This window comes from Gymnogyps californianus, chromosome 8 (genome assembly GCF_018139145.2).
Source record: "Gymnogyps californianus isolate 813 chromosome 8, ASM1813914v2, whole genome shotgun sequence".
In the NCBI taxonomy this organism is placed as follows: Eukaryota; Metazoa; Chordata; class Aves; order Accipitriformes; family Cathartidae; genus Gymnogyps; species Gymnogyps californianus.
The window spans coordinates 17,377,037-17,389,412 of record NC_059478.1 but is presented as its reverse complement, the minus strand read 5'-3'; the positions used below and the strand labels follow the sequence as shown (position 1 = coordinate 17,389,412).

At 38.4% G+C, this 12,376-nt stretch overlaps 1 protein-coding gene across 1 annotated transcript; it reads right to left on the bottom strand.

The window, feature by feature from the left end:
• Positions 1–2,810: 2,810 nt before the first annotated feature.
• On the bottom strand, positions 2,811–12,358 carry TMED5 (transmembrane p24 trafficking protein 5). The gene is made up of 4 exons (XM_050901012.1): positions 11,891–12,358; positions 9,295–9,392; positions 8,402–8,585; positions 2,811–5,914 (listed from the first exon to the last, which is right to left on the bottom strand). Exons 1-4 carry the CDS (start codon positions 12,356–12,358, stop codon positions 5,696–5,698), a joined length of 969 nt encoding a protein of 322 aa, XP_050756969.1. The 3' UTR covers positions 2,811–5,695.
• Between the last annotated feature and the right edge of the window lie 18 nt (positions 12,359–12,376).

Below are 12,376 nucleotides of genomic sequence, written 5' to 3'. Positions count from 1 at the left end.
TCCAGAGAATGTAATCAGGAGTCTTCTCATTAACTGTTTGGAACTGAGATTGATTGAACTGTCAGAAGCTTTTTGTATGGACAGTCATGGGTATCTTTTGACTTGACTTTATTTTTACCACTCCCTGAAATCCTCTAGCAAAATAGAAAAATTACCTTAATTAGATGGTTCATGTCAGGTCCTTTAACATAACGTTGAAATAAAGATACAGACTATAGATATATGCTTTTAGAACTTTTCTCTTGGCAACTCTATGCCTTCCTTACACACCTGTATTCCAGTTTGGCAGGTAGCAGATGGAGAGTGAAGAAGGATATCTTGTTTCCAGAAACTTGGTACACACTAAGGGAAGAAAGGGACTTGTAAGCTGTATGGGTTCCAAGTCTCATTAACTGTCCTCAACTATATGAACTGCTAGCATAAGAGAAGATGATGTAATTCAGATGCTTCTGGTGAAACTTTAGCAGTCTAGGTGTGTTTACTACTAAATTTTTTTGGTGATTTTTATTATTTTTAATTATTTTACCTTTGCATGTGATAAAAATCAACAGTTACCTGAAGTAAATTTTTGGTTTTAAAAACAAAATCATACAATAAGGCATATAGCTTTTGATCTGCTCTGCAATAATTTACAAATATGGTGCTTACCTCTGTACTAGCATTCCTCCTGTATGAATAGTGAGTTTCTGTGGTAGGGTACTACTGGAGCAGGAGGAGAGCATGGAAAAGGAAGGGCTTAACATAAGCCATTTCTCAGCAGTAACTAAGAGTTGTATGTCTCCTGTCTGCACCAACAGTGGGTAAGTTTTAAAATTAAATAGTCTCGAAGAGACTTGTTCTTTGAAACTAGGGAAGGCACAGGAACTGTTAGTTTTTAAAGACATAGATATAGCTCAATCTACTTAGTTCCAGGCTGTCTTAATTAACTGTTGGGGATAATGAGTCTTTAGGACAGATTGCCATGTAAATGTTTATTTTAAAAATAGGAAAGGAAAAAAAAAAGTAATTGCTGTGGCTGGTTGAATAAAATTTTTAAACGAGGTAGTCTTACCACCGTTCCACATGGTCATGGACTCTGAGGATAGTGCTGCAACCTGACAAACGAGCAGAGTTAAACAAGGAAGTGCTGCGCTGCTGAGTATGTGAGATGCAATGGACTTGTGCCAGTCTGAGGTACAAGAGTGTTGTGTTGTACAGAGGAAGAAGTTAAGGCAGAAAGTGTCATTTCTCACAGTACGCGCTTCAAGAGACTAGGAGAGGGAACTTTTGCATGCATTTCTGATGTCTTTGTCCAAAATGGCTTTTGATAGTTTTCACTGTGCATGTACCTTTTCAAGTCAAACCACTGTTCTTCTACCATTAATTGCCAAATCTGGCAACATAACATTGTACCTTAGTATTTTATGATACCTACTTTGTCGATTCAAAACACTGTACAAAAAGGAAGTTCCTGTTTCATTATTTGAACAATGTGGTTAGCAGGCTTCCGGACAGGCCCAGGTTTCTCAGGAGTCTTATGAAATGGTAAACAAGCTCGGATTTGTCATGTGTATTATTTCATTAAGCTGAAAAAACTGCTCCAAAATTTTGAGCTTTTAGTCTCAGGATCTTGTGTATTCTCTTATGAATAATGTGAAATTATTACATATTAATAACTACTAGTAATTTATATTATGGGATTCTTAATTGCTACAGTTTGATATTTTGTGATAGTACTTCCCTGTTTTCCTTCTATTTTTCCCTAGGTGTTTAATACGTTGGCTATACCTAATCAGAAATGAAAATACTTATACTGTGAAATAAATTGTTTCTTTAGAGGAGGAAAATGTAAGAATTAATGGAAGCACTCAACAGGTCATCAGATGATGTCAGTTGATGTTTGCTGCTGAAAAATACATCTATTTTTTTAATTCTCATAGTTTCATGTGACATATGTACTGCTGTTAATTGGAAACACACAAACACGCACACAAGTTAGAACAACGTATCAAGACAAAGTACCTTCTGTGAAATACTTTTTAAAAAGGATTTGTGAGGACAGATGGCCATTAGGTTAGAGCATTAAAGTGTGTTTTGAAGTGTCAATTTGCTGCTGTCTTTCTGTGGTATCCCAAGCTTACAAATTCCCATCATCTGTTCCTTGGGATGTTTCCTCTCACTTTTTCTTTTGAGGTGAGAAACTTGGGACTTGCTTTAGTTACTAACAAGTAACACTCAACTAGACAATTAGTTTCCCAAAGTCTCACAGGTGCTGATTTAGTACCAAGCTATCTGGACTTAGGCTGGCCTGAGGGTCTTGCTGTCTCTTGCTTTGAACACAGAACTTTACTAGTCTTAGGAGTATCATTGAGCTCTGCTATAATTTTGCACAAGATAGTACCTACTATTCTTCCCGGAATTGCTCCTAACCTTACTGCCTGCATAACTGGAAGCTGTGCTGTTCTGTGTGTAATAAACTGCAGGTGCAATATGGAATATAAGTATTACCTAAGGTGCAAATACTGGGAAAAAAAAAAAGTTAAGGCTGATACCTGACATGCACCTGGTAACTTCAAAACTAAATGTATTTTCTGTTACAAAGCTCAGAGGTTGGTGTCATTCTGATCTGACACCTATGTAAATCTTATTTGCATTGATAAAGTTGATTTTGGGTTACAATGAATAAGAACAGAATTTGAACACTGCATGAGGAAGAAATGAAAAAGCTGCATTACTAAAAACAAAGTTCTTGTTAGCTTAGCATCCTTGATCTCTTGCAGCATTCATAGGTAAAGCATTCTTCCTTCATTATAAAATGAAGAACACAAACACAGGTTTAAAATTCATTTATTGAAAATCTCAGAGCTTTGCACAATTTTATTCAACATCTGCAAGTCTTAAAACATTTAATTATGAATAAAAAATCCATTAAGAAAAAAATTTAATTTATATGCTCCTTTGTAAATTTTATACAATCAAAAGCAATCTACTCTTAAATCCAAATGAAATTTTATTTAGCTGCAAGTTTAAATGCCAAATCCTTCATCTATGATAAACATATCCCAGCTGCCAAAGTCAAAGCACAGTTACCTTTATAGTTATTCCGTTTTGTTTTCTATAATGAACCTTGAATGGGGAGAAAATACAGTCAGAGCTCTTAGTTGCAAAATAATTTCTTCCTGATGAACTCTGCTGACAATTGTTGCGTTATTTTCCTTCTACCAGAGACTGCTATTTGTAATCGGAGAAACTGCTGCAGTTCAGTCTTGTGTCTTTGATCAGAGAAGTCTGCATTCGTTAGCAGCTTAAGCTAATACACCATACTGTTTTGCCACTGGATGTATAACCACTGTCAGAGAGGCACAGCAGAGCAGCTGGTGAACCTAATCCCTTGGGGTGCCTGTGGAAAACCTGGCAGAGCTCATCTGTTGGAGGTCTAAGCTGAAAGCTAGGATCTAGTAGCTTTGATATAAGAGGTAGATGTCTTAGTCACAGCTTCACAGAGCTAGTTGCATTTTGCAGATGGTTTGTAGCATCACAATCATGGTGATGCAAGGGAAGATAGATCTCCTCTTCTAGCAAAAGGGGCAGAGCCCTAAGAATCTTAGTTTGCCTGTCCTGAAGGGACCTGATCAAAACCTTGGAACTTGACTTCAGTGAGCTTTGGCTTATGCCCTGATGTAGAGATGTGGTATATTGGTAGTGGGAGATGTACAGGGAAATGGCAGAAAAATATTATTTGCCACTCTAGCAGAAAGAACTAATTTTTCCTAGACTTTGTCCGATCACAGAAATGAACTAATTCCAGGCAGTTTAGAATAGAAAGTGTCATGTGGAAAAAGATACACAGAACCCTAAAGGGAAACTGTCCAAAATAAGACTCAGCTTTGCAGAAAGAAAAAGTAGCTCAACAGCCTTTAGAGCCCTCTATAACAAGTTCTGTAAGGAATAATACTTTTACTTATAAAAGCTACTTTGAAATATTATTGCTAGGTCCCCTTGTCTGACATTGAAGCTGAAGTGCTGTTTCTATGTACTGTAGCCCTTGCTAGCATCTGCTTCATTTGAACAAAGTGTTTCTTTATCCATCTGTTGACCCTGTTTTATCTCCATAAAATAATTTTTAATCACAGAAAGTCTCAAAGTTGCAATTCTGTTCATACCCTGATGACCCAACAACAGGCAGAACATAAATACATACACATTTTTTAAAACACTTTTTTTAAAAAGTGTTTTTTAAGAAACACTTTTGTGATGAAATGTAGTTTAACACATTTATACAGGAAATTTCAGTGACTTGGCACATTGTAAAAATTACTAACTTTGAACTATTAAAAAAAGTTAATTCTCACACACCAGGGGTTTTGACAAAAAATCTTCATGCCCTCACTACACTGTTAAAAGCCACTTCATCTAGAAATTACAGATTACCGATTTGAGGATAGCTTTGCCTTAGTTAAGTGATATTACATATTCAGTTGATCCTAAAATTTGAAGCCTGTACTGATTGCTTATGTAATTCATGCCTTACTCAAATAGTGAGATATGGAAACACTGCTCATACGAACTGAGTGTACTTACACAGCTAAAAGACTTGTGAGGATGAGCAAAAAGGGAAAGTTTAGGTGAACAGCTTTGGTTTTTCATGCCTATGTAAGTCACCCTATTAACTGCTACAGTAGTCACAGATGTAGATAAACACTAATAAAAAATAAATTGGCAAATAAGAGGGATTTTTAAAATACAAAAATTAATGTTAAGGTAATTTTTCACATACTGTGACACCCCCCCCTTTATTAAAGGGAAAGAATAATATGAGAAATGATTTCTTGAAAATTATCTATTACATGAGGTTACAGTAACTGCATTCACAAATCATACTTCAAGGTGTGTGTGCATTTGTTTGTATACCATACAGTCACTTGTCTCTTGAATCTCATGTAACAGCCAAAAAGGAAAACAGGGTTGTACAACTACAAGACAGAAAGATTTATGAACAGGAATTGCACTTATTTTCTCCAATTCTTTTCAACACCGACTCAATTTCACATTGATGGTGATTTTTTTAAAGTGCTGATGTTAGTCATCTGTATATAAAGAGTTCTCATTTTGTTCTCACAATGTTAGCCCAGTGTTTCTCCACGATGCTGTACAACAAAAGCTGAGGATTTTTAAAAATGCATAACTTCGCATTTTTGAAGATAATGACAGTAACTACAGATTACCCCTGTGGGCCCCAATCCTGTAAACACTTAGGCATATATGTAAATTCACTCGGTGTTTAACAGCAAAAAACCAAATGTCTAAGTTACCATTTAAAGTTTTATGTGAACATGAAAAAATGACAGTATTAACATTACTATGCATATGCACCAAGCATCCTGTGTGCTATGTATAAGTTAGTAATTAACAATCATTAACAAATGCTACAAGTACAAAAAAAAAATATTGTTAGTAGCACTTGGAAAAATGGAAGAGCTTGGGGCAAGGCATTCTGTTCATGTTAAAAAAAACAAAAAACAAAAAACCACAAAAAACAGACCACCACCACCAAAAACCAACCAAAAAGCCCAACATGAATTGAAAACCTGATGTCTACTGCCTGTTCAAAAGAATCTTAAAGGTCATGTTTTGTTTTGTTTTTTTTTTTACTGTAGTAGTTTATTGCTCCCCCTCTCCCCCCATACCTGTTATATTGTTATGATCATACTGAATATTAAGTTCTACTTTTCCTCTTATCTTCAAAGAGACTTTTCAACATGTAAACCTGAACAGCTGATACCACCACCATTACTCCCAAGTTGACCACAGACCAGAAATTCACTCTGTCAAAGTTGCTTTCTTGTATATTTCGGTCACGAGCCTCAAATGCTCTGAGCAGGGTCTGAATCTGGACACTTTTGCTTAATCTGGCTTTGACACTGTTGATGGATTCCTGGTAAGTAACAAAAGAGTACTTTTAGAGAAAAAAGAACACCTGAATTAAACGTATAGCTTGCAACACATACAAAATATTAATACTGTGTTACCACCTGTAATGTAATTTCTTGACAAGTAGGCAGTTAATTTCACTTTAAAATATACACCTCATCACAGAGTTTCAGTTAATTTGTCTAGCCGGTTTATCGTATATCACCTAAAAAGGCTTAATTAACATAGCATTAAGGTTCTATAATAATTTCGTTTTTCGCTTTTACAGGCTAAGGAGGTGAGAGAGAAATCAAACCTAAAATCAGTTTTTTAATATTCCATGTATCTTGGGGAACTGTAGTTCCAGGTATTCAGACAAGTAAAAAGCAGTGATCTCTACAAAACTAGTCTCAAAACAAGTTACGTAGTAGCAGACAAAAGTAGGGTTTTTTTCTGCTGGATAATCAAATTAAGGCACTTTTTAATGCAAACTACCATCAGGACTATAGCTGTAGCAAAAGAAAAGTACAATAATGTTATATCCTCATCTTTTTTTTTTTTTTTTTAATGCTTTCACTGTAGTAGCTATGAACTGCTGCTTCAGCTTTGATACTAAAGCAGAATTTTGATAATAAATTGTGAATAGGACAACTGGAGGTCCTACAAAGGACACGCAGTGTGTCTCAGGGAACCACAGGAAGTACATGAACACCCTGGCCGTAACAACAGCAGCTCAAGATCCACTCCTTATTCTGCATTTACAAAGTAAACACCTGGTCCTATGATCTGTTAAAAGTTTCATCCACAACATAATAGACAGTCACAACATCATAGATAGTCACAACCTAAAAGCTGATCTCATGAAGTGTTGATTTATGTTCTTGATATAATTATGGGACCCTGAAGTAACATTTAGTGAGAAGAGTAATGTGTACAGTAACAGGAGGCTATAAATTAACAACAACAAAAAAAGTTAAACCCAGCAGTAACATTTTCTCCATGGACATTTTCTCTGTTACATATTTAACAGATATTTCAAAAGAGCTATATTTGGAAGCCAAACAATTTTATGATGATACTAAAGTTCATATGTTACACAATAAGGAACATCAACACCATAAAAGAGCTTTAAAAAGAAGACACAATTCCCCATTTTCCCCAGCAAATGTTATTTATCTTAAAAACTTATCTTAAACTACTGTTTATGTAAGTCTTCACAGAACTTGCAAGTAAAGTAATAACTTGACTAAGTAAACAATAGCATAAAATACTAATGTTAATTTTACAAAAATTACCTACTTGATAGGATCCGCAAGGCTCTCAAATAAAGACAATTTCTGCATTTCTTTTTCTTTTGGAAGAGATACTAGTATGTACACAAGTAGCTATCAAATCTATTCAGGTATTGCTTGTGATTAGTGTGAGAGGGATTTTCTTCACAATTTTCCCTATAAACTTTGTTTTTTCTCATCGTCTTGACTGCCAATTTTAAAGAATCTGGCCAGCTTTTCAGATTCTGTGTTTGGTTTTAACTGTTTAAAAGTGTATCGTACACCTATAAAAGATCTTAAACATTAAGTTTGTTTTGTTGTTTAAAAATCTGATTTTTGTTTATTGCAATAAATAGAACACAAACAATGTAATTCTCTACACCAGTGTATTCAGTAAGTGTTTGTGGATGTTGGTTTGTTTTGTTTTTAAGATACCCGTTGTCTGTAGCTATGAGCAAAAAACTGATGGCTTACTGCATCCTACCAAGCACTAAGAACAGCAGTACAGGAACACCAAAAGATCCTCTACTTCTAGAGTAATCTCAACATTTAATGATCATGAAAGGAAACAAAAGCTTTGACTCAGCAGTAGTCTTCATCCTACGTCAAATAGGGTCAGCGTACAGTTTAAGCAAACATTACCATTCATAGACCGTCTGCAAAGGTGAACCTGCAGTGTAGTACAGATTAACTCCTGTCCTGTTTGTTAGTTTGAAAAGATGAAATAAAATTTTGGGGGAAAAGAACCTAATAAAGTAATACATAAATTATTGAAGATAGAAATATTAATCCATACACTGGTTGGGGCACTTCTGCAAAAAGGGGAAGAAGAGGCTAACACAGTACTTTATTTTCAAACATTGATAAAAACCTATGCAGTGATTCCAACTACATCATTAGGATTAAGCAATACTTTAATACTATATTCATTTCATTGCTGCTGGGGAAAAATGTCCCATTTCAGCAGTAGGAAGAAAGGAAGCTGAATTGGAAACAGAGTGACTTTGAGAGACAGGCAGTTTCTTCTTGCTGATTAAGGGTCTGTCCTGAAAATATTCTCAAGCTCCTGTGTGGAAGCAAGAGATCCATGGTGCTAGGCTTCATGTATCAGTAAAAGCAATATACGGAACTGGAATAGTTTCCAGGATGATGCACCAGACCAAGGCAGAATGGCTAAATGTCATTGAGGGTTTTTTTCTGAATGTTCTTACATTGAAAAGAATTAAAGATCAAATACTAACCAGAATGTCTTCCAATTTCATATCTAGGAGATCTGTGCCTGTAACATACTTCTTCCAGTCTTCCTGATCTTGTCCATCTTCTCCCATATTGTCCAGGATCAGTTCAAAGAAAATCACCTTTTCAGAAATGGTACTGAATGTGTTGTCAAAGCAGAACATGTAATCCCCATCTTCTGTTTCTACCCTGTGTATATAAGCAAAATGTCATTAAATTAACTACACTTTTTGTGCTGGTTCTCAGAAAGTGAGTTTTTGTAAGCAAAATTTCCTCTTTAAGACTGACAATCACACACTTAGAAATAACTGACTATAGAGTTCTTATTTTTATATAAAAAGCAAAGACACATTACAGATTGCACAGTCACAGCAAAACAATCCCACTGACTCTAAAGGCTTAAAATGATGAAGACAGCAGCTTACTCTCATTTTCCTTTATTGGGATTTTGAATCATTAATCATTACAAAAAAGCTATAGTATGAGTGGAATTCTTATACTCTATAGTAAAATTACAATAATTACTACATATTTTGATAAAAGGACTGGAAAAATAGAGGACTTTTCAGCTTATTATTTATATGACTGACAAGATCTTTTGCTATTAGATGTGGAGACCTTTTTCAACTCCACAATAATTATTTTTGTTCACTGACCATTAACAGCTATCATTAAAACAAAAATACCCTTCACTTCATGGTAAGATCCATGTAAAAAGCATTCAGTGTTTATAAAAAGGTAATTGGTATCTCAGCTGACAACTCAAGCTGTCCTATTAGAAAGTCTTTTGTAATACTAAGGAATAAAAAGTACTCAACCTTTATTTTAGTTATATTTGTTAAAGAAACCAGAAAAGTACTTTATGTAACACTTCTAAGTTTGAAGATTTTAAACTTACGTATGAACTCCATCTGATTTTCTTTCATCAAAAACTAGAGTTTCACCTTTTGGAGACAGTAGATGAAAATCAACATCTAATCCTGCTCCATCTAGAACCTGTGAAACAAACAAAAAAAACCCTCCAACCAGTGGAATTCCTGTTTGCATTGCTGATGGCAACATTTTTAGGGAAGGCAAACATTTTTAGGTAAGGGAACCAACACAGAAAGAATCTGAAAGCTGAATCTGTCTGTACGAGTTCACACCAAGTTAATTGGAAACAGATTAAAAACTGGTTCAACCCAAAAGCATTTTAGCCATCTCAAATCTTAAACTAAATATGATCTAATCATGCTAGGCTGGGCTTATACTGAACCTTTCCCTAACTGTTTTTAGGAACGTGTACAATTTTATTAATGGTCAGGGTTAGACAACCTGTAAGAATACCAACAGATGGCTAAACCAAACATTTCTATGGCAGACATCATCGATGGGTAAGTACCAATGCTAGTTCAGTGGTAGAAACTTTATGACAAAGGTCTGTCACTTTTATGTATATACACGTACATATTTGTACAAGAACACAATCTATGCAGTGTCATCCCTACGATCTGTTTGTTGGATGAATTAAGAGTGTAGAAGACAGGACTAGACTTCTTATGCCAATCAAAGCTGTACCACAGACCTCACTTTTTAATGCAGATTTAAGGTCTGAATTCTCCCAGGGCATTCTCATTTCCCAAAGGTAGAAGGAATTGAAGGCGTTTAGCTTCCTAAGCTCATAATAAGTGTATACAGCATTACAAAACATGGCTACAGTTGTATCACCACATCTGTTGTGTTGTAGAAATTCTCTATAGGGAAGGTAGTAACTGCATGAGGGGGCAGAGAGGGATAATTTTTATTAGATTACTTAGGTCCATGCTAGGGGATTTTTTTGTTTGCTTGTTTTCCAGTGAGCTATTTGAGTATAGCAGTCTGCTCCTGCTGAAATTGAGGGCAAAGTTTACACCGACTTAAAATGACACTGGAGGCTTACCAAAAAAAGAGAAAGGACAAGGATAATTAGTAGCTAACAGCTGATCATATTAAAAACCATACATAGTGATATACCTTTAGGGTTATGATACAATCTAAACACCCAGAACAAAACTTCGTATCAGCATAGTGTTTACTGCATTATGTCTTTGGAGAATGGCCTGCATCCTACATTAAATATTCCTATGCTTTAGCCACTAACAATTCAGGATAATTAAGTACAAAATAAATCTATTTCCAATAACATACAGAGCTCCTTTTCTACACATTCGAATAGAAAGATGAATCGTTACTGCTAGCAGTAGTGCTGAGAAATCTATGCCTGAGTAGAAATAAATTCAGTTACATACATTTGTTCTAAAATAAAATTTTAATTTGGACTATGATTAAAATAAAATCCTACTTTGTGCAAAATAAACATCTGTTTTGCTTAGGGCTCTGAACAAACCTTGAACACCTCAATCTTTCATTCTTGTTCAGTTCTGCATGTAACAATAATTAGAAAATAATCAGGAATTTCTGCTTTGTATTTTTAGTTGGGAAGCAGAGGGGAAAAAAAGTGAGGGATGGGATGGACAGATCCCAGCCAATTCTGAGGCACAGTAGCAGGATGGGAAAATATTCACTGCAGCTTCTCTCACTGTGCCTATTCTACTGAAAAAAAAGTCTTTATTTTAAGGAAAGAAAAAAAAAAGGCTGAGATGTTTCCCAGAGATATCTGGGGAACTTAACTCTTCCCAAGAAGGGCATCAAGACCTTAATGTTAATCTAGTTAAATCAGACTGGTTTTGGAAAACTTTCATCATTGAGATAAAAGGTGTTTAATATCAACACAAAGATAGGTAAGTAAGGGTTTTGTGCATCAGCAACAGTTTTGTTTATGCTTTAGAGCTACTACACAAGGTCACAGCCGTTAACTTGCTACATTTTTGCCATTTTAAAGGATGGCAACTTGCGATCTTGTAAAGTAAAAAAAAAAATCTATTAGAATAATTTTAAAAAGGCTGTAAAAGTATTTTTTTCTCCCAAAGATACAGCTTTTAATAGTGTGTAATTCCAACGTGGATTTGTGAGCGCTACGCAAGGCCCGCAGCGCCCAGCGCCGCGGCGAGCCGCGGGCAGGACGCGCATCCTGCCCGGACCAGGATGTGCGGGCAGCAGGGCGGCCTCCTGCCGCCGCAGCTTGCTGGGAAGGCCGGCGGGGCCACCCGGGCCGCCGCTCGGGGAAGGGCACCGGGATCCCTCTGCCTCCCCAAGCACTGCCCGCTCGCGGGGCCGCGCTGGCGGAGGACCGCAACGCGGCTCCAGCCGTGGCCCCGGGAGAGGGGTGAGGAACCCCCGGGAAGGCGGGAACGAGCTGCCGGCAGCAGAGGCTGGCGGTGCCGCCGCCACTGGTGGAGCCTCGCCTGTGTAAAAGGGAGCCGGCAGCCGAACCGCCCAGCACCGCCTACGGCCCAGGGACGGCAGCGACGCCGTCGCGGCAGGATGCGGGACCGTCCGGCTCCCTTCAGGACTACCTCGCGGGGAGGCTCCTCGCCCTCCCGGGCCGACCCCGCAGCCGCGCCGCCCTGCCCGACCTGGTACTCGAGCTCCAGCGAGGCGTCCTTGCGCATGGGCTGGTAGAAGCACTCCTTGCGGCCGGCGGGAAGCGTGAAGGTGAAGTCGCTGTCCAGGGAGGGGCTGAACTCGGCGGCGCCGGGCGGCGGCAGGAGCAGCGCGAAGCACCCGAGCGGCAGCAGCAGCCGGGGCCACGGCCCCGGCCACGGCCCCATCCCGGCGGCGCGCGGCGCCCTCCGTGCGCGGAGCCCACCCGCCATCGCGGAGCGAGCCAGCGGCGGGCCTCGCCCCCGGGGGCGTGGGCGGGGCCGAGGCCCGCCCCTCGCGCCGCTCCCCCAATCGCAGCCGCCGCAGCACAGCTCGCCGCAGCCCACAGTGCACTGCGGCAGAGAGACGCGATGGGTCAGGTTTCCCTCTGCTTGGGACGCGCTTCCTTCTCCCAAATACAGCAGCAGCGCCGCCGCAAAGGGAAGGGGTGGGCTGCGCATGCGCTGTAAGGGCCTCGC

Excerpts from the sequence above, each read along its gene's own strand:
- TMED5 (XM_050901012.1), bottom strand. The coding sequence starts at position 12,358 with ATGCGCAGCCCACCCCTTCCCTTTGCGGCGGCGCTGCTGCTGTATTTG. Across the intron at positions 9,393-11,890 it reads CGCTGGAGCTCGAGTACCAG|GTTCTAGATGGAGCAGGATT; the intron begins GTCGGGCAGGGC and ends TTTGTTTCACAG. Across the intron at positions 5,915-8,401 it reads TGAAATTGGAAGACATTCTG|GAATCCATCAACAGTGTCAA; the intron begins GTTAGTATTTGA and ends GTTACTTACCAG.